This window comes from Dromiciops gliroides, chromosome 1 (genome assembly GCF_019393635.1).
Source record: "Dromiciops gliroides isolate mDroGli1 chromosome 1, mDroGli1.pri, whole genome shotgun sequence".
Classification (NCBI taxonomy): Eukaryota; Metazoa; Chordata; class Mammalia; order Microbiotheria; family Microbiotheriidae; genus Dromiciops; species Dromiciops gliroides.
Window position 1 is genome coordinate 227916122 of NC_057861.1, and position 22204 is coordinate 227938325.

At 43.2% G+C, this 22204-nt stretch overlaps 1 protein-coding gene and 1 long non-coding RNA gene across 3 annotated transcripts; one reads left to right on the forward strand and one right to left on the reverse strand.

Moving 5' to 3' along the window:
* Positions 1 to 5106: 5106 nt before the first annotated feature.
* On the reverse strand, positions 5107 to 6030 carry LOC122734855. Its single transcript, XR_006354083.1, has 3 exons — positions 5817 to 6030; positions 5358 to 5429; positions 5107 to 5247 (listed from the first exon to the last, which is right to left on the reverse strand). It is a non-coding gene; the product is annotated as an uncharacterized LOC122734855 (long non-coding RNA).
* Positions 6031 to 6551: 521 nt separating this feature from the next.
* Positions 6552 to 13112, forward strand: TMEM200C (transmembrane protein 200C). Of its 2 annotated transcripts, XM_043975974.1 has the most exons (3): positions 6552 to 6691; positions 6913 to 6989; positions 9458 to 13112. In XM_043975974.1, exon 3 carries the CDS (start codon positions 9534 to 9536, stop codon positions 11535 to 11537), a length of 2004 nt encoding a protein of 667 aa, XP_043831909.1. In that variant the 5' UTR covers positions 6552 to 6691; positions 6913 to 6989; positions 9458 to 9533; the 3' UTR covers positions 11538 to 13112. The 2 variants fall into 2 exon arrangements, with proteins under 2 accessions (XP_043831909.1, XP_043831907.1); XM_043975972.1 differs by lacking the exon at positions 6913 to 6989 and having other exon boundaries at positions 6553 to 6691.
* The last annotated feature ends 9092 nt before the right edge of the window (positions 13113 to 22204 follow it).

Consider the following 22204-nt stretch of genomic DNA (forward strand, 5'->3'; position numbering starts at 1 on the left):
GTTTTTACAGTGTTTTGTTAATTTATAATTTCTTCATTTGATTCTGCTCACCACTCAGAATCAGTTCATAAAAGTTTTCCTAGGCTTCTCTAAAAACAGCCTTTTCATCATTTCTTCTAGTACAACAGGATTCCATTACATTCCCATGCCTTATTTTGCTCAGGCACTCCCTAGTTGATGGGTACCCCCCTATTTTCCAGTTCTTTGCAATTTGGCTTGAAATTTGAATTATGTGAATGGAAGTAGTATAAGCTATGGCTGGAAAGGAAGGTTGGTGCCAAATTGTGGAGGGTTTTGAATGTCAGCATCAGACATCTCTACTTTACTTAGTACACAGGGAAGAGCCACTGAATGGTTTTGAGAAGAGCAGAGATGAGACCAGAGTGGCACATTAGGAATGTTACTTGCACAGGGGTGTGAAGGATGGATTGAAGAAGGGCTAGATTAGAATAGGAAGATATGTTAGGAGGTAATGACAATAGTCTGGGCGACAAGGGAAGGGAAAGAAGGAAGGGGAACAAGAAATTATGAAGTACCTGCTAGGTGCAAGGTGCTGTGCTAAGCACTTTGCATATTTCATTTGATCCTCAAAACAATCCTGGACATTAAGAATTATTATGATCCTCATTTTACAGTTGAGGAAAGTGAGGTAAATAGAGGTTAACTGATCACACAACTAGTGAGTGTCTGAGGCTGGATCTGAGCTCAGAACTTCCTGGCTACAGGCCCATCACTCTATCCACTGTACCACCTAGAAGAGATAAAAGTCCAAACCAGGGTGGCTACAATGGATATGAAAAGGAAGACAAAAACATATGGGATATTGCAGAGATAGAAATGACTGGACTTCATAGTTAACTGGATGGGGGAAAGGGGATAATAGAGTTGGGAGCATCAGAAAAAACTGACTGAATGGACTGAAATAAAGATGTGAGGGGGAAGGGAATGTTTTAGATTAAAGACAAGAAACTTAGTTTTGAACATGTGCTTGAGGTGCTGGGAGACATATTTAGCAAATAATTTGAAATCTAGAAATGTCACTCTGGAGAACCGTTGCATATGATTTATATAGTCAGGAATGATCTGAATAAAAGTGATTATTGAAGCTATGGGAGTGGATGGGCTTACCAAAGAAGAGAATGTAGACAAAGGAAATCAGCACTATTGATACCTGATAGGTTTGGGACACTGGGCAAGTCCCTAATGTGGGTCTTAGTTTCCTCATCTATAAAATGAGTGTCATAAAGAATATGATGTCTAAGGTCCCTTGTAGCTTTAAATTTATGCTAGCTTAACATTAAATGAAACGTAAGGAGTGAGAACAGGGTAAGCACACAAAAGAGATAGAGAATTACTAGCTGTGTGACCTTGGGCAAGTCACTTAACCCTAACTACCCCACAAAAATAAAAAAAAATTAAAAATTAAAAGAATTAGACAAGAAACAATCAAAGAGGTTGGAGAAACATTAGTGCTGAGTAACCAACACTTTAGTACTGTGCCTGACTCAGAATAAGTGCTTAATATATGTTTGTTGTTTTTGTTGTTCTGGCAGAAGATGAAAAAGGCCAGAAGGAAGGAAGAGTCAACAGTGTCAAATGTTAAAGAGAAATGGACGAGGGTTGGGGGAGAAAAAAAAGATCATTGAATTAAGCAATAAAATCATTGGTGACCTTGGAGAGCTCTTTCAGTAGAGTGATGGGTAAGGAAGTGATGTTGCAAGGGGATGAGGAGGAGGTGAAGCCAGAGGATGTAGACTACTCTTTTTTTCTTTCTTTCTTTCTTTATCAATGGTTCAGGATAGAGGACATAGTAGGGTTGAGGCAAGTTTTTTCGTTTTTAAGGTAGGAGATTGTTTGAGCATCTTCACAGGCTGAGAGGAAGGAGTCACAGAAAGGTGGAGACTGAAGATGAAGGAGAAAATCCCTTGCTTTCAAAAAAGGGAGAGACTTAAACAAATTCATGAAGGCATATGGGATTGTAGGAAATGGGATGGAGCATACAGAAAGTGCTATTCAATTTCTTTTGAGACTGGATAGTACAGTTAAGGACTATAAAAGAGGTGCAGGAGGAAAGGAATAATAAGGATTAATCTAATGTTTGCTATGTGCTAAGCACTTTGCAAATGTGATTCCATTTGATCCTCACAACTACCTGGGAGTTGTAATTATCCCCATTTTACAGTTAAGGAAACTGAGGCAAACAGATTAAGTGATTTGCCCAGTGTCACACAGGTAGGCTAATAGTGTTAGTCTGGATTTGAACTAAGGTCTTCCTGACTCTAGGTCTACTGCTGTACCTATTGCAAAACCTAATTGCCACTAGAAGAAATAGAGTTGAGGAGGTAAAGCTCAGAGAACAAGAGTTGAAAAAGTTCATGTCTGAATATCTGAAACTTCCCAGTAAACAGTAGGAAGGGGAAGTTCAAGAGAGGAAGAGAGAAGAGGGAAAGAAAAGAACTTGATAGCTTGAGAGAGGAGAGTGTTACTAATGGAGGGAAAAAAGGAAATTTCTGGAGACTAGAAGTAGATGATCTTGGGACTAGAATAATTTACCAAAACTGATTGAGGAATTTGGAGTGAGACAGTAATCAGAATAAATGAGTTCTACTTTTCTGACTGAATACTTCCACCAACCAAGCTGAGTCAACCAAAGTAGTCCCCAGCCTTGTCCCTAGGTATACCTGAAAGTGAAGGAATTCACCTAGATCCCTCCCTTCTTCAGCAGACAATATTCCCTTTTATGGATGAGGTTCTTCCAAGACCAAAGTTTGGAAGTCAGAGTGAAGACTGTTGTCTAACCTCAGCTTGGAGCTTTAGTCCACTTGTCCACTTACCTAAAATATAGGAGAGGGGGATAACTGAAGACCAAAAATCTACGATAGGTCAGGGTTAAGGGGGAACAGAGATCCTCTGAAAAATCACAAGATTCAGGACTAGGTGGAAAATAAGGGAGGAAGGCAGATTATTATAAGAGAGCAGGGCAGTAGATATACCCAGTTTCTTCAATCCTCATGGGACATTTCTGGTAACTTTCTAGGAATTAGGACTTTTCATTTCCAGCCTGTTGAAAGCTGATTCAACCAAATAGAAAGAGAAGACAGGGCAGGATCTGGGTCCCTGAAGGTTCTAGGAAGGTCTTAATCCACTATTACCCACAGAGGGGGCAAAGTAGAGCTTTGTCAGGTCACTAATATCTCCTCCTGAATAGCTCTAGCATAATGAGTAGGCAAACCTAAGACTTTATTTATATAAACTCTGCTAATATAGACTTTATTTATATAAACTTTGCTAGGTTGCCAAATGAAATGAATGGGGGGAGGGGATTGGCCCAGTAAATGGGCTGTGAACAAATTATGAAAAATGAACAAATTAAATAAATATTCTCTTTTAGAAAACTAGTATTAGTGGAGTGAGAGGTTGTAGGTTAGAGTTTAATTCAACTAAGCCAGGGATCCTTCCACTCTCCCATTATTTTTTTTTTGTCCCAAGAGCTTCATTATTCCCCTAGTTTTAACATTTGTTTTCAATTCCGTGGCCAATGTAGGGCTGAACTCTGAATCTTGGAGATAGCAATGAAAAATAGTCTACCGGCCTTAGCCCCTCCACTCATCTTCGGGTCAATAGGCATTGCAAGAAAGCCAAGAAATCATTGTTAAAGTAATGGTTTGTTGGGCTGATGAAATCTAGGAGGAAAGGAGCTTCAGAAAAGGGGAGAGAGTACCATTGTCCTTCAAAAATCTCCCTCCAACTCTGGAGTCCTGGGGACGCCTGGTCAGATGCTGCATTATTGATATGGAAAAGGTCTCTGATGGAAACAGATATTATATGTTTGGTTTCTTCTGACTTCTGGACTGAAAACAACACAAATTACGAAGCATCTCAATGCTCAGGTTTAATGGAAAAGTCCCAAACAGCAGCATTTTAATAAAATGCCTTAACTGTGTTTGCAGTCATCTTCATAAGAAATTCTTAGTTATTTTTCAAGGCTTGTTGTCCACACAGAATTCTTCTCCACCCTCCCACCCCCAAATTCTCAAATGTATTTCAAATGAACACATTATAATGATGATAACTGACATTTATGCAGCAATCTGAAACTATTAACTACTTAATCCACCTAATACCCTTATGAAGTAAAGCATTCTTTTCTGCTTTTTACAGCTGAGCAAACAGAGACCCATGAAAGGAGTGGTTCAGAGTTCTTCAGAAAGCCAGTTGTGAAATGTATGTTAGTATTCCGGTCCAATCTTTGTACCAGGCACTGCCAGGCCATGACTGGAATTGGAGAAATCTAAAATCCAAGACCCAAATCTGCAGGAAATGACAATGAGCCCTGGAGTAGCTGCTGCTCTGGGTGATTTCTTTATTTTAAAGAAAACCAATCCAATTACGACACCTAAAACTTCATTTTATTATGCCACAGTTCCTAGCAGTCTCTCGACCTGCACCACAATAGATGAGGCTGAGGGGGAAGGAGGTGGAAACAACACGATTTGATCAGAGTCCAATTTCATAATCTGCTTGACTAGAAGACCGAGGCCACCTTTCAACAAGGCAGGTGCGGTGCCTCTCTTCAGGAACTGTGTGCTTCCTCATCTTCTCCTTCCCCCTCCACACACTCATCACCAAACCAATAACAAATGTCACCTTTTCCTTTCTACCCCATTCCTCAACTTACCCTTTGCATCTCTTGAGTAAAGTCCGCAATATTACAGGGAAAAGTCACTTGTACGTATTTTACCATTGAGCCCCAAACAAAGCACATGACATTTCAGATGGATTTGCAAATCTTGGACACAACGCTTTAATTTCATCTTTGCTGCTTTCTCTGTACCTTCCCCCCCCCTTTAATTTATTTTCTTAATTTTATAATTGAAATATTTTTTACTCTCTCAGCACTTCGTGGAGGGAGGGGGAAAATTCCACTCTGGAATCTCTTTGCCCTTTTATTGGTACTCGCTTGCAGAACAGGGCACAAATTAGGAAACAAGCCTCTCATTTGTGACATAATGAGTTTGAATCTTCTCCTTCCCTAACTCCCCATCGTGGGAAACTGAAGAGGTTTTTTGTTTCTTTGTTTTGGTTTATGGTGATCTGATGATTATTACTCCGTTGGTCAGAAGAGGAGGGACTCCCCAAGAGACTCCTCAGAGGCGGTTCTAAGCTATGATGAACAGCAGCCTGTGTCCGAGGGAGACGCTGCACTCTCGATAAAAGCGGGTCATAATGCCCTGCTTCGCTGAACCCCTGCGATAACATCAGAAAGAGGCATCCATTCAGAGTGAGGCAGAGAAGCTTAACTACAAGATTGCTGCTCTGCAGAGACTGAGGTTTGGGTTTGTTTAAGAAAAACTTACCGTGTTCATCCACAGCTCAAACACAGTTGGGAAAGGGGGCGGGGGGGAAGTGTGTATATCAGAGGGTCGATCCTACAAGGAGAGAAAGAGATAGAGAAAGGAAGGGAGAGAAACCGAGAAAGAGACAGAGACAGAGACAGAGACAGACAGAGACCCTTAGGTACGTCTTCCTTGGCTTTCTTCTTACCCTCTCCAGCCCTACGGATCAGACAGGTAGTTTGTAGGAAAAGAGCAAAGCGCCCAAACAAGGAAAGGAAGCGGTTCTGCCACGCTAGGAGGCTGGGGTAGGCAATGCCAAGATGCCACCCTCCATTCAGTTTTATCCCCTTTCCATTCGCCCTCTCTTTCCCCCCATTCTCCTTCTTCCTTCGTGCCTCCCCTCCCCACCCTAGCCCCCACCTTGGACAGGGAACTAGAGGTGTCAAGCTCTCTCCTTCCCCTTTTTCTCCTCTTCCTCACCTTGTTGCTCTAGGGGTCGACTGGAGGGACCCGCCAGCTGGCAGAAAAGGAAGTGGGGTAGGAGGAGGAGGAGAAAGAGAAGGAGGAGCAGGACTGAGGAAGACAAGAGGAAGGGTGGAAGGGGAGGAGGAAGGGTGCTGCAAGGGGGTGGAGGAGGAGGGGGGAAGTAATGAGCGGGGGATGGGTACGCTCCTAAAGAGGAGAGTTAGGAAGGGTAATGATTGCCATCCTGCAGCAATTTCCCTGTGTCATGGCTCCGGTATCTTAGCAACAGCACTGAGTCCGGCCAGCAGAGCGGCGGCGGCGGCGGCAGCGGCAGCAGCAGCAGCAGCAGCAGCAGCAGCCAACCCCATTGAGAGGAGCAGCAGCAGCCGCCGCCGCCGCGGGCTCAACTCCACTCCCCGGAGCCAGAGCCCGAGCGGCGCAAGCCCGCAGCAGCGGCGGCGGCGGCGGCGGCGGCGACAACAAACACAAGAGCAGGCAAAGACCTGAGACCACCGCCCGCGTCCCGCCCGCGAAGGCAGGGACCCAGAGGAGCAAAGAGAGAGAACGAGGGGGCCGGGAGGCGAGAAGAGAAGAGAAAGAGAAGGAAGAAGGGGGAAAGGGAGGAAGGATGAAGGATGGGGAGGGCATAACACTTCTTGGAAACTCCTCGCCATGGCTCCTGCCACAGGCTCGGCGGCGGGGGTCTGAGATCATTGGGGCGACCTCTCCGACGGGCTGTCCCGGGATTCTGAGCGGCGGAGAGATGAAGGATGCGGGGAGGCTGCATCTTCGCGCAACTGTCCACTAGGGCTGAAAAGTTTCTCCATGGTTCCTTTGTGTCGTCGTCGGAGCCCCTTTCCTGCAACCTTAGACTCCCCCAGTCCTCCTCGGTGAGTGAGACTCTAGTGCTGGCTTATAGTGCTGCCATTTTGAACAAGTAGTTCACTTCTCAGCCCTAAAGCTTTGCCTCCCTCGTCTCCCCATCCTCCCCCCACCCCAACCCCTTTCTTTCCCTGGCATTTCGTGGGGGGAGGGCAGTTCCCTTGTGTCTACCAAGGGGGGGAGGGGGGGGAATGCTTAAGAGAGATTCGGTTCTCTTGCTTCTTTCCAGAGGCGGACAAAACATCTGCTGCACTCATGTGACTCCAACATAAAGAAAGATTCAATTAAAAGGAGCGCTCGGAGAGGGTAGGGGTAATGGGGGGGGGGGTGCAGGTTCACTTCTCACTAACGCTAAGTAAAGATTTAAGAATATGGATGATGGCTTGTGTTGGATCTCGGGCAAGACGTGAATCTCCTAGATCTTAAGCTCTAGAGAGTCATAGAGCACATTGTGGGACCTAATCCATCAAGAGGGGAAAAGCTGAATGTCTCACTTGGAGGCAGTTGTATTTTTAGACACTTCTGCCTTTCCTCGACCAGCACCCTCCCCCATCTCAGAATCGACTCCGTGCAGCAAAAACTGCAATACAAAAAAAAATCCTACAAAATTAAAAGAATTGTCAGAGCTTATAAAATAAATTACATGGTATCTATTTTATTACACTTCATACATCAAACACAGAGCTGAAGAGGTATATTCTTGAAGAGAAATTCATATCCCTTCTTCCTATATCTTATTGCCCACTGATAACCTCTAGTAAACCAAATGTGTTTACTCCCTCTTCCATCCTAGAAATACATCCTTCAGCGTCCAATTAAAGTAGCTCCTTAAAAAAAAAAATCGGATTCCCCAAATCTTAAAAGAGCCATTAATCTCCTGGTTACTACATTAAAGATCCTCTGGAGGTTACTTAAAGAGTCCTCAATATGTTACAAGAAGATAATAGGTATACTTACAAAACTATACAACTACGTACCTGTAATAAGCTAAGTAGTGTTCTGCAACCTGTTTTTTTTTTTTTTTTAACTCATGGATCGATTCTGACCTCTCCCTTTCTAAAACAATACTGTAAAGGGCTTAAAGATTAGTCTTCTGTCCCCTTACTAATCCCTCTGTAACCTACCTCAGGTTTCTTTTTATTGAAAACTGACTAAGTACCAAGGAGACATTGATTTGCAAACATTTTATAAGTCTGATTACCACCAGCTTTTCCTTTCCTTTGGAGAAAGAATGGTTTTGATATTGATATAATGGAGGGAATTAAGAGCAAAAGCTCTTTGCTTGATCAACCCATCAAGAGCAAAATTCTACTCTGACAAAACATACTAAATCATTTCAAAATAAAGAATTATTTCTTAAACAGGATAAAATCTAAAAGGTCCACCAGTGGTTCTTATCTTTCTCAGCTCCATAAAATACCCTACATTCTAGCTTCCCCATTTTATATGGAAACATGCCTACAGCACATTGAACAACAAATTATTCACTCTGTAGGGCCAGCAGGTGTGCAATTTTCCAGGAACCAATGACCCCGAACGTGCATCTATGTGGTTACTTAACTTAACTTTGAAGTAAATAATCGAACTTTGTATAGTATTATACTGGAGTGGACTATTGATTTCTATTGTGTTCTTTTTCTATAAATGACCCCCTGAACCTTGGGAAATGAGGTAAGGGGAAGAGATGAGAAAAACATCCTCCATCAGCAATATGTATGGCTGATTCCACAAGCCATCATTCTTGTGTGGACTGCTCCTTACATAGCTAATCGCCCACTCATTTGAATCCTGGGATCATGAATGTTGATGGCACAGTAATAAGGGGATGAATAGCTGTTTCTAATGACATTTAAAAAAAAAAAAGGATTGTCATTTTTTCCTTACACAACAAAAGGATCTTTTCCCTTAAGTCCAGATGAGTACTCTCATCCACTAATAAAGCTTGACACTTATTTTCAAGGTACCTCCTTTTTCGGGGAGGGGAGAGAGAGAGAAGGAAGGGCTCAGTTACGTAACCCATTACCTAAAACTACATATTCCAAATGAGGCAGCTGTCCAGATGTTTCATCGCAAAGGAAGGGGGGGTGATTGTGAGGAAAATCTGCTCGATTTTCTTTGTAGATAAAATGAGTGGGGGACAAACTTTTAAAAGGGATGTACCAACTAAGTAAACCTTGCTGTTTCCCCAGCAACTAATTATCTATCTAAAGTAAATACTCTTGGCCTGATGATTTCTGCTGCATATCCACTTTAAATTCCAACCATTTGAATTAGTGAAACAAACGTTGCACTTGTTCCAGGGGTTTTAAGTCAATACCCATAGTCATTTAGGGTTCCGAAGCTCCTCAGATCCTTCAGATGAAAGTCCTTGGGAAGGCTCAGAGCTTCTGTGTCTCCCTATCCCTGATAAAGGGCTTATGCTGGCAAAGTCCTTGGCAAGTTTTGGAAACGCGGAACTTACTCTTAATTTGTTGGAAAGGAGTAAGGCAGGATTTCTAAGTGAGATACCTTTGGCTATGGGAGTTGGTGGTGGATTCTCCTACATAGATTTATCCTTTTCTAATATTAGTGCCTTCAATTACCTCTCCCCCAATGCCATACCACCACCACTTGCCTCCATACAAAACATGCCTCCTATTTAATTTGCACCTCTAAGATCACTCCCAGGTCAAGTGGACTGGGGGTATGGGGAAGGGGAGAGAGGGTTTTTGCAAAATAACAAGTGTTACAGTTCCAACCTTGGAGGTCTTTGACCGTCTTTCTCTTTGCTGCAGGCAGTGGTGGAGAAGCTAGCTCCCCCCGGTACGCACACCTCCCCCCTGCAACCGCCCCGCAGTTCAGGGGCCCGCGATGATCGCCACCGGGGGCCTCCTAAGGATCTCCGCCAGAAAGCAAGATCCCCTCCGCCCGCAAAGCCAGGTCCCCAAGCGTAAGAGGAAAGCCAAAAAGAAACGCAAGAACGACGTGGTGGTAGTGAAGGGCAAGTTGAAACTCTGCTCTATCTCGGGCCTGATCGCCCTCTGCGGGATCCTGGTACTGCTAGTAGGCATAGCCATGGCCGTGGTGGGCTACTGGCCCAAAGCCAGCGGGACCCACCGGGAGGGCGCTAAGCAGCTGTCCCCTGGGGGGAGTGGCCATCGGGCCCTGGCCACTGCTAGCAGCGGTGCCAGAGCCAGCAGCAACAACAGTAGCAACAAATACCCGTCGAGGGACCACTTGGGGGCTCCCAGTGTAGCCAACTCAGAATCCAACTCGAGCTCCGTCTTTGCAACTAAGAGCACGCCTCCCACCCGGGCGGCCGCCCCCTCCTCCTCCTCCTCCTCCTCCTCCTCCTCCTCTTCGTCCACTTCGGTAGGTTTCCTCTTCCAACTCTTCTCTGGTTACTTGCATTCTGACAAGCTCAAAGTCTTCGGGCCCCTCATCATGGGCATAGGCATCTTTCTCTTCATCTGCGCCAACGCCGTGCTCCACGAAAACCGAGACAAGAAGACCAAGATCATCAACTTGCGGGACCTCTATTCCACGGTCATCGACGTGCACAGCCTCCGAGCCAAAGACCTGGCGGCGGCTGCAGCGGCTGCGGCCGCGGCCGCCTCGTCCTCTTCGGCCGCCACCTCGGGCCCCCCAGCTGCATCCCCCCTTAATGGTTTCATCAGCTACGTGCAGTCCCGGGGTCTGGAGCTCAAGCCCGGCGGCAGCAGCCCGGGAGATGCCTACGGGGCGGCCGCTATGCTGGCCAAAGGCTCCTGGCACCCCCCGGCGCTGGGAGGCGGGGCTGCTGGTGGAGGCTGCGGAGCCCGGGGCTCCCTGTCCCCGCCGGACTTGGCTTCGTCCCCGCGCTGTCCGCGGGAGCCCCCCAGCCTGGCCGAGGCTGTGTACAGCATCTATCGGGAGCGCTCGGTCCTGGCGGGTCGCCGACGGGCAGCCGCCGCGGCCGCTGCCGCAGTGGCCGCTGCCGCCGCTGCCGCGGCAGCCAGCAGCAGCAGCCCCCCGCCGTGCAGCCCCCCGGAGAGCTGGGGGCGGCAGAGCACAGCCAGCTCCATTGTGGGCTCGTCCCTCAGCGCCTTCGCCCTGCTGCCTTTGCAAGGGAACCGAGACCGGGTTGGGGACGGGGACGGGGACGGAGACGGGGACGGGGAGGGCGCCAGCTGCAGTTGGCAGCGACCTCCCGGAGAGAGGGGCTCCCAAGAGATCCCGCGGGGGGAGTTTGAGTTGAGTTTGACGGATCTGAGCGCGGGGGGCGGCCGCTGTGGCCGCAGGCGCCGGGAACCCAGAGAGTCTGAGGACGAGGAAGCCGCGGCAGTGGCGGCTGCAGCGCTCACGGTTACCGCCAGGGGGCAGGGCGGCCGTCTGCCCAGGACCGGCAAATACTCGGCCTTGAGGCGCCAGAGCACAAGCGGTCTCCTCGACTGCAGGAGAGCCGCATCCCCAGACCCCTCACCCAACCCCAGCGCGAAGGACGTGGACGTGGACGTGGACGTTTTGGCGGAAGCCTCCGCCGCAACCTCCTTTCCCCGGGGAGCCTCTCCCCCCGCCTTGGAGCAGGCGACCAGGAGAGACTCTCCGAGCTCCCAGTCGGATCAATCCAGCAGCAATAAGGGCTACACCCCACTGGAGGAGGCGGGCACCTCCTTGGAGTCTATCATTGACACACCAGCCAGAAAACCCCAGGACTGTGCGGAGGACCCGACCCGGGAGGAGAGCCCCCAGGAGGGTACCAGCAAAGAGCAACAGACAGTCGAGCAACCTCGGCCAGTTCAGAGGCAGTTTACAAAAAAAGAGAAACTCATCATGATCTCCCGGTCTCATGCCATAGGGATGGAGGATGGAGAATTGGAAAATACAGGCCTTTAGGAAAAAAAAAATGCTTTATAGAGACAAGAAGAGAGACCAAAAGAAAGAGGGAGCCACCCACTCGAGTCATTGAATCTCCATTTCCCTTTTTCTCTGTGGATTTAACCGAGGGAACTAGTCCAAATCCAAAGAGCTGCAGGGCAGTTTTCCTTGAATCGAGTTCACAGAATTTCTGTAGATAGCTCCAAGCAATTTTTAAAAAAAAAATGCAAACAATCCTCTATGTCCGATTGTGATTGTATGTTCCATGAAAACCAAAATGTATTAAAACATCAGCAATCTAGTAATTAGTAATATTCCTAATTTTCTTAGGATCAAATTAATATATTTTTGACAACAACTGTGCACTTTATTCAGCTTTTAAGTCCCTCAGTTGCCTAACCTGTTTACTCCACCCCTGGTTTTGTCAAAAGTTACTTGAAAATGACAAGTTCTTTCCTCCTTTCTTGCACGAGAGTAGCAAGGGTTTTTTCCTCAGTTCTCTCAAAACTGATCTTGCTAACATGTTTTCAGGGCCAAAAGCATCAGCAAGCACTTCAGTAAAATCAATTAGGAAAAATAACATTGCCCCCATCCCTCCAATCTCACCCATTTAACTTCTCCCCTTTCCTTCCCATTCCTCCCTTAAAAAAAATTAAAAATTAAAAAAAGTATTTGATTTTCCCCCTACAGTGTTATGCTGTAGAGAGAGAGGTTTGGTCAAAGCTGGGGTCTGATTGGATTTGTTACATTCAAGATATCAAGTACAAGATGATTTATTGAGTATTATTACACATGTATTGACAATAACATTAATCTTAAACAACCTTAAATAAAAGTTTATACACAAAAGAGGGTTAACAAAAGTTACTTAATTTTGCCTTTGAATTAGTGGACCTTAGTGAAACACAACCATCTGTAATGATTAACTCACAAGACAGTATAAAAAAATAATATCGATGCAGTCAAATCATGGTTTCAGAAATTTAAAATTAAGTGAAATCTAATAGGGGAAAAAAGAAAAGTTTGCTTTTCTATGACAAAAAGTGCTACTTAACTGGAACTTACTTCTTAATTATTCTCTTCTGGTAGTCCAGATAGGCCGGCTAGGTGGCACAGTGGATAGGGTCCTGGGCCTGGAGTCAGGAAGACTCATCTTCTTGAGTTCTAATCTGATCTTAGAAGATCACTAGCTGTGTGACCCTGAGCAAGTCACTTAACCCTATTTGCCTCAGTTTCCTCATCTGTAGAATGAACTGGAGAAAAGGAAGCAAACCATTCCAGGATCTTTGCCACAAAAACCCCAAATGGTGTCACAAAGATTTAGACACGACTGTAAGACAACTGAACAAGAAGTCTAAAGGTCTTCTTGATCTTGCTTTGATCATTGTTATCTAGTTTTCCAAGATTCTAGAAATATAGTACTAAATCAGTTTAACCTAGGATCATAGGTTTGACATCAAAGTTCATCTAGTTCAGGGGGGCAGCTAGGTGGCACAGTGGATAAAGTACTCGTCCTGTATTCAGGAGGACCTGAATTAAAATCTGGCCTCAGACACTTGGCACTTACTAGCTGTGTGACCCTGGGCAAGTCACTTAACCCTCATTGTCCCGAAAAAAAAAAAGTTCATCCAATCCAAAGGTTTCATGTTACAGATTAAGAAACTGAGGCCCAGGAGCAAAAACTATTTGCCCAGGGTCCCACAGTAACCTTCAGAGTCAGTATTTGAATCCATGGTGGATGGGGCTACAGAAAGTCCTTTTCTCTCTGTGACATGCGGCCTCTATCCATATTTGTTACCTTTTGATTAAACTGAATGGGGTTACCAAAATTATTCTCACAGTACACAACAAAATAGTGGACAATAGAGACCATTTGGAAGTTCCCCTCATCTTAACCATGGAAAACGATAATTAAGACATAAGTTCCAGTTAAACATCAATTTTTGTCATAGAAAAACAAACTTCTTTTTTTCCCCTTTATTAGGTTTATCATTTAGTTTTTATTTTCTTAGGCCATGATTTGGATACACTTTATCACTATTCTGTTTTTTTGTATTGCCTTGTGATTTAATCATGCCAAGGGTTTAAATGCAGATAGGCAACTGTAAATCATAATTTTGATAAGTTACCTGAGTAGGGAAGGCAGAAGTGACTTCATTCAAAGAGCATTTAGTAAGTCCATCTATCATATACCAGGACTGTGCTTTGTGTGCAGATCCAAAGACAAATAGGAAATAGTTCCCGCCCTCAAAGAGCTTCTATTCTACCTTTGTTTTGGTTGAGGGCTGGGAGTGGACCTGTGTATTTATCTCAGTATGGGTCACTCCTGGCATGGAAGCTCCCTTCCCTTCACAGATGGAGACCAGAAACTTATCCATAACTTTTATTCAGTATCATACAACTAGTACATGTCAGCTGCAAGACTTTCTGATTCTTATCATTGTGATTTTATACATCATAATAGGGTCAACTGGTAAGGCTGAAAGTAATTTAGTGATCTGGTTGTTTTTATTTATTAAAACATTTGGAATTAATTGTATTTGGAATTTCCAAATACAATATAACCAATTTACAACTAAGTCATATCTCTCAAAGTGAGCTTCCCTGGGAATCTGAGTGGTTTCATAGCTTTCTCTAGGTCATCTGGAAAATTTGGGATATATCTGTGAGAGCTATATGGTACAGTGGAGAGAAGGAAGTACTGCCACTCAGAATATCTGGTTGGAGAAGTGATCCCTTGGTCAGTTTGCTTTAACCAGCCTCAATCTCCGTCACATTTACAAACGTAAATGTTAAGCCTGAGTTTCCAGGTCTAACGTTCTATAAAATCACATTGCACTCAATACATTGCCTTAGACACAGTAGGCACTGAATGAATACTTGTCATATAGACCAAAATAAGTGGTTTGAGTGAATTCAGTTTCCCTTCCCCTGCTTCTGCCCAGCAAATGAATTCAGAAAAACACATATTTTTTTTGTATATAGGTAAAGCTTTACAGGCTTGAAAAGAGAGAATCATTCCTTGAAAGTGTTCCTTTGGTTGTATTACAAGAATAATTGAGAGAGGTAGCATAGTATAGTGGGTAGCCTGGTGGCCCAGGACAGGAAGACTAGGGCTTATAAGAGTGGGGCCTCTGATACCCACTGGCTGTTTGATGGTGCTCTAGGCAATTCTAAGGCTATAATTTGTAGCAAAGGTGTTTGGCCTGCACTGCTAGAAGGTGTTTCCTCCTCCTGGAACTTCCTACTCCAAGGAAATCATAAGTCTAGCCCCTATCTCTTTAAATAATGGCCTTAATGATGCTGACATTATTCCAGACCAGGCATATATAGGATAAGGAGTCACTTTGGGGTTGCTCAGTTATTTGTTTGGTTGTGTTCATTATAGCAAAAGTGAGCTACAAACACTAATGATACCAACATATTGTGGTAAATCTCAACAATCCAAATTGGTTTAACTCACTTCTAAAGACCTTCAATTTGCACTGGTATTTTTTCCCCCTAGAATAATTTAGGCACCAAAGAGTCTGATGACTCACTTTTAAAGAAAAACATAGTCTAGTAGATAGAACAGTACTCTCAGAGACTAAATAAAAGGTTTGGTTCAATTCCTATTCAACAGACAACTTGTACAACCTGGAACTAATCGTGTGTTCCATGTCTGAAAAAGTTGAAATGATATTTCCCCCCTGAACATTTTAGAAATTTAAATTTGGAAATCTAATATCTTTAACATCATTAGAATTCCCCAGGTTGGCTATCTGCACAGATTATTTACACACACATGCACATGTGTACATATATTCACACATGTATATGCATTTAAATGTACACACATTTGTGTACGTATACATGTGCGCATGCATGCATTCATGTATGAATGCACACCTACCTATGCATACGTATATGCATACATACACTCATGTATGCATGCATATGTTACCAAATTCCAGCTCACACTGTTCTGTGTAGACACGGTCACATTGGGATGATATGAGAATGACTACTTATTTGCCCACCTAAGCATCAACCATCATCTGATTTCCACTTGAGTTGTTTGACTGGGCAATTCCTTGACTACCAAGCTGAAGTTAAGCTTACCGTTACTCTTCAGGGGTTGGGGATTTGTGCTTTTAGTAACCTTCTCTGGGGAGCCTTTTGTAGGTTGTTTCAAGACTGTCTAATGCATAGCCCTTTCCTATATGTCAACATAACAGCTGTGCATGTGCTGCTCACTTCCCTAAAGGTACATAGGCCTAGCGGAGCATGTTGGCAGAGCATGGATGCAAGCTGAGATGAGCATCTCTAAGAAATAAAGCACTGGGCCCTAACTTCCTGTTGTATGACTTCTTTGCCTATATCTGAGAGACATGTTAGCAGAGGAAGTGTCTTGCAATAGAAAGCATACTAGATTTAGAGTCAGAGGACTTGGGTTCAAATCCTGGCTCTGCCACTGATTGGTGTGTGACCTTGAGCCAGGCACTTAAATCTCTTTGGCCTCAGTTTCCTCAACTGTAAACTATGGGGGAATTGGGCTATATGATCAATGAGGTCCTTTGCAGCTTTAAGTCTATGATCCAATGAACTGGTGTAGCATTGTTCTGTCATTTCACCCGTGCTGGAGTTTTTGTGACTCCATCTGGGGTTTTCTTGGCAGAGACACCAGAATGGTTTGCTGTTTTCTTCTCCATCTTATTTTCCAGAGAGGAAACTGAGGCAAACAGAGTTAAATGATTCACTCAGGGTCACACAGCTAGTAAATGTCTGAGACCAGATTTGAATTCAGGTCTTCCTGATTCTAGGACCAGGACTCTATCCACTGCACCACCTAGCTGCCCTAATGAACTTGTGACTGTAGGTCAAAAGCTAGAGTGGTAAGAGAAATTCTGTCCTCAAACTTATCACTAGGCTTAATTCTAGAGGGCTCTGAAGTAGAAAACCTCAAGTTTCCTACGGCCTTCAAGCCTACAGAGTTTTACCTTGTGATGCCCCTGGGAGACTTAGTATGGGTTACATTGCAGCAAATAGCACCAGAGATTCAATTAAAAAAAATCTATACCAATACTTGATAAGCATTGAGATAGTACACACTGCTGATATAGATTTTTTAAAAATAGGATCTTTCCTGTGCCCAAAGTACCCATATTTTGGGCTAAATAAAATTGAATTCAAGGCAAAAATTCAAGGAGCTTATTAGCAGGTTATATTTATTGCTCAATTAATGGGGACAACTATAAACTTGCTGCAGGGCCGCAAGGTATTTGCAATTAGATATATGAGGGACATAATTAGATTTTAATTTTCTTCTTCAGTCACAGAGATAAAATGATCAGCCCTTCATGTTGGTAAGGCATTTATATAGAGGAAAAATAACCAGGGACAGGTATAGATAGGTGTTATAACACAGCATAGTATTTCATTGCAATGAATTATTCTACAAATAGTTTTTACTCCAATTTGATTGTTTGAGGTTCCATTTACTGAGGTTTACTGTATCAGTAAAGGCAGCTAGGTGGCACAGTGGCTAGAGTGGCCAACTTGGAGGCTTGTCTTCTTGAGTTCAAATTTGTCCTCAGACACTTACTAGCTGTGTGACTCTGGGCGAGTCACTTAACCCTGTTTGCCTCAGTTTCCTCATATGTAAAATGAGCTGGAGAAGACAATGGCAAACAACTCCAGTATCTTTGCCAAGAAAATGGGGTCACCAAGACAGGACTGAAAAGCAATTTAACAACAAGCTTGAGATTGTGCAGTTCCTTATTCTCCCAGAAATGGACCAGATAAAATGTAAATGACATTCCTGGAAGTGAAAATGGGTTCCATTTTAATTTATTTAAGTCATCAAAATGAAGGACTCTTCTACTCTTCTCCTTTTCAGACAAGTGGGATGTTTACTTAAAAAGAAAACCCACTTACTAGCTGTGTGACCCTGGGCAAGTAACTTAACCCTCATTGCCAAGTCAAAAAAAAATTAATCTGCTCTCCCCTTCCCCCACCAATTACAGATTATCATTTTAAAAAGTATTAATGCTATCCTAAGAGAATTAGCATTTTCCTTTTTTCATTTGGTCAAAATGTGAAGAGCATATTAAAGCTGAGTAATTTGTAATTCAAATCTTCTCTTGTAAGGCTTTTTTCCCCCCTGTTGGCTTTTTAAGATGTAGAACAGATAAATAGATGAAGAACAGATCAGATTCAGAGGTTCTTTGCTGTAGCCCAGCGCCATGGTTTATTTGGTCTATAGTTTGTAAGTGTCTTTTTGGATGAAGAACTCAGGAAGTCTTTCCTAGACTTGTTTAATTTTTTTTTCCTTTTAAATAAAATAATCTTGAATGAGTATTTGGGCAGGAGAGAGGAGAGCTGTTTTACATATTTGAAAGAAGCATGTTCTATCCCACTGACTCCAGCTGAAGTTCCAATCTATATTAATAGGTCAAGTTAAAAACAGTTGCACGCCACTTTCGAAAAAAGCCCAGTGACTTTTAAAATTTGCAGCTCTCATCCATCTATCAGAGGAAATGAATATAAAAATCACGTGGGTTCTATGGACTTGAGCTTGTAGCAGGACTTTATTCCTGATCACCATATGGTACTCCATAGACCGTTTAAGCCATTTCCCAAGAGGCCAGGCATAGTCCCCATCTGCAAAGACAAACAATTCTGCGCATTACAGGGGGCATTACATAACTGTAGGTCGGTTTGAATGGAGAGTGTAACATCTCACTCTTAGTTACAGCAGTGAAGCAGAGTGAATCTATTTCATTTTCATTGGAATTGTTCGTGTACATTGTGTGAAAGCTTAACTAACATCTGGGAACAAATCCTTAGTCATACTTTCAAATCCTCTAATCTCCTTCCTCCATGGCAATTTAGCCTGTGGCATCATCCTGCTTGGTAATGGTCTTGAATCATGATTTCTGTCATTGTTGTTGATGATGATTTATCATCATGTTAAGATAAGATGGTATTTTCTTTCTTCTTCTAGAGACTACAGATCAAAAGACTAAAGTATATATTTGGAGTGTTAAAAAGTCTATAGACATACACTAGCCAGGATGCTTATGCATCTCTTTTTTTTTTATGGGGCAATGGGGTTAAGTGACTTGCCCAGGGTCACACAGCCAGTAAGTGTCAAGTGTCTGAGGCCGGATTTGAACTCAGGAACTCCTGAATCCAGGGCCGGTGCTTTATCCACTGGCCACCTAGCCGCCCCCTATGCATCTCTTTTTAAAAAATATGTTTGTTCTTTTTTTGGGGGGGGGGGCGGGGCAATAAGGGTTAAGTGCCTTGTCGAGACTCACACAGCTAGTGAGTGTCAAGTGTCTAAAGCCGCATTTGAACTCAGATCCTCCTGTATCCAGGGCCAGTGCTCTATCCACTGCGCCACCTAGCTGCCCCAAATATGTCAGTTGTTGATTGAGAATAAGTGATGATCACTGAAGCTACTACTTCTAATTGCCATTTTGTGTCCCAAATCCATGAATCGAGAGGGAAGATTGAAGAACAGAAAGGAAAATAAAATGTATGAATAACAAAGGAGAGTAATGAAACCTGGCAGAAAGGTGAGAAGTGACAAGGTCAGGGTATTCCAGGTAAAGAACTTAGGTAAGGAAGGATGACACAGCAGGTGCCAAAAGTCCTACTACCTCAATGCCCCAAATCCCTATATGTTTTTAAATCCTTATATTGTTTTTCTTTCAATGCAGACCATTTGGTATTGATTTTTTAAAACTAAAAAACAACAGTGAATTCTGTTAATTTGGAAAAAAAATCTTTCAGTCAACACATGACTAGTAAAGAATTTACTCTAAACTTTTACACGATGAAGAAATTCAACAATAATATTGCGCTATTGACAAAACAAATTCATTTGATGATAATCTGTTGTGAAATATTTAAGGCATCTCACTAGTATAAAGAATATATTGGTATTGATTTGAGAGTTATCTGTATAATGAGAAATTTAAGAAGCTTCAGTCTGTGTACTAGGGAAAAGGAGACATGATAACGATATATTATAACTGTATGACAATAGGAACAATGATAATGGCAACAATGATGATCATCAGTACAGTGGTTAGCCAGGTATCACTAGCCTGAGGCCAAAGGAGCCAGAGACCTTCACCACTCCTTGCTCTTTAGCTGCTCTCTTACTTTGCCCTAGCTTCATTGCTTTGGGGTTATTCATCTTCTTAGTAGGGTAACTAGTCTTCCCAGTGCTCCAACTAAAGGCAGCTGAGTGGCACAATAAATAGAGCACTGGACCTGGAGTCAAAAAAACCTGAGTTCAAATCTTGCCACAAACATTTGCTAGTTATGTGACCCCTAGGTAAGACACCTAATGTCTGTCAGCCTTAGTTTCTCCATCTTTAAAACGGGGATGATAATAATAGCACCTACCTCCAAGGTTTTGTGAGGATCAAGTGAGATAATATTGTAAAGTACTTTGCAAATCTTACAAAGGTATATTAATGCGACCTATGAGAATAACAACAATAACAACAACAATAATAGTAATGATTGGGGCAGCTAGGTGGCGTAGTGGATAGGGCACCGGCCCTGGATTCAGGAGTACCTGAGTTCAAATCTGGCCTCAGACACTTGACACTTACTAGCTGTGTGACCCTGGGCAAGTCACTTAACCCCCATCGCCCCGCAAAAAAAAATAATAGTAATTATTATTATTATTCAATTGTACCACCCAACTCAGATTCTCGAGGAACAATTCTATTTTTGGCTCTAGTTTAAGTAGAAACTAGTCCCAGGGAACCTGGGTGGTACAGTGTATAGAGTGCTGGCCCTAGAATCAAGAGGACCTGAATTCAAATCTGACCTTGGACACTTACTAGCTGTGTAACCCTGGGCATGTCACTGAACCCTCTTTGCCTTACTGTTCTCATCTGTAAAATGACCTAGAGAAGGAAATAGCAAAACACTCCAATATCTTTTCAAAGAAAACCCAAAATAGAGTAAAAGAGTCAGACAGAACTGAAATGATTCAATAGTTAGTAAAAAAGAAGTAAAAAAGATCCCCAGAATACAAATATGAATTAGATTGGAAGAGTCAGTTTTATTTCCATGGACTAAAGGGGATGTTAAGTAATAAAGGCCATATTTCAACTCCTGAAGATGAGTCTTCCTGATTCCAAGCGGAGTGCTCTATCCACTGCACCACCTAGCTGTCCCTCTGGGTATACCACAGTATTACTAAACATGATCCATCCTTCTTTCCCATGTTCCAATCCTCCTCACCTGCCCCTCTGATACAGATGTTAGAAAATTGAAGTTCTCATGGGCGACTGGGGGAAAGGACATTTCTCTTCCCCTCACCCAACCTGACCATCTGCAAATTAGAGAACCATTTTTGTTTTGTTTTGTTTTTTGGTGAGGCAATTGGGATTAAGTGACTTGCCCATGGTCACACAGCTAGTAAGTGTCAAGTGTCTGAGGCTGGATTTGAACTCAGGTCCTCCTGACTCCAGGGCCAGTGCTCTATCCACTGTGCCACCTAGCTGTCCCGAGAACCATTCTTAAACTTAAAGGCTAGCAGGAAGAAAAGTTCTTAGGGATGTATTTCATGCACACGTCCCTTTTTATACCCATAGAGAGTCTCACTTCATATTAATCCCTTAGCCATCATGGCCAATAGGAAGCAGTCAGAGGATATCTCTGAAGTGATTGGTGGGCAAAGGCCTCTCCAACATGCATATATGCCCAATTTCCTTGAACTTGACAAAAATGCTGACTGAGCATGGGGGGGGGAATAGGGAGAGGGGCAGGGGTCCTATGATACTAAAAAAGTAATCATTTTATTCACTTGCTCAGTAGCTTGCAGAACATTAAATATAAAAGAATAATAGCAAAATAGAGACATTTCCGAGGACTCTGTCTGAATGCCATCGAAGATGAGAAGAATGATATAACAGCAACAACTGTGTTTTGATAATACTTAGTTTGCAAAGCACTTTACAAACATTATGTCATATACCACCACTCTAAGGTGACATGTACAAAGTTGTTTCCCATACATTCTCTCATTTGTTCCACAGCTCTATGGAATATGTAAAGCAGATATTAGTGTATAATAATTATTCCTGTTTTGTAGACCACTAAACTGAGGCTCATAGTGGTTAAATGACTTGGCCAAGGGTCACATGGCTAGCAAATGGCAAATAAATCTGATTAATCTAGACATTTCAAGCCATGACATACTTTTGCTTAAATGGAGGAGGGCTCTAGCGATTGCTGTGGTTTTGCCTGAATTAGTCATATAATTAACCCAAGTCTTCAAATTGTTTTCCTGTGACAAGATTGTTTAACACAGCACTCTCTACTTGCTAGAGCTTCTCTCAGTGTTTTATGATGAGGCCATAACCCCCAAAGTAGAATTTTCTCAGTCATTCTCCCAGTCTAGGGACACATCGATGGGGAACTTCTTATCTGAGCTATCTTCCAACATTTCAAAGAACTGGCCCATGGACAGCTAGAGCATTCACTGAAACAGTGACAAATATCAGCAGAAATCCTGTGGCATTATTACTGGCAATATTGCAAGCAGGTGCTGTCAAGGTCACATGCAGGATCCTTCTTCTTTTGCCTCAGTGTTCCCTACATATATAACTGGGTACAATTGAAAGATTCTAGCTGGGGTTTTCCTTGGGGATGCTAAAATGTAGTTCTGCATT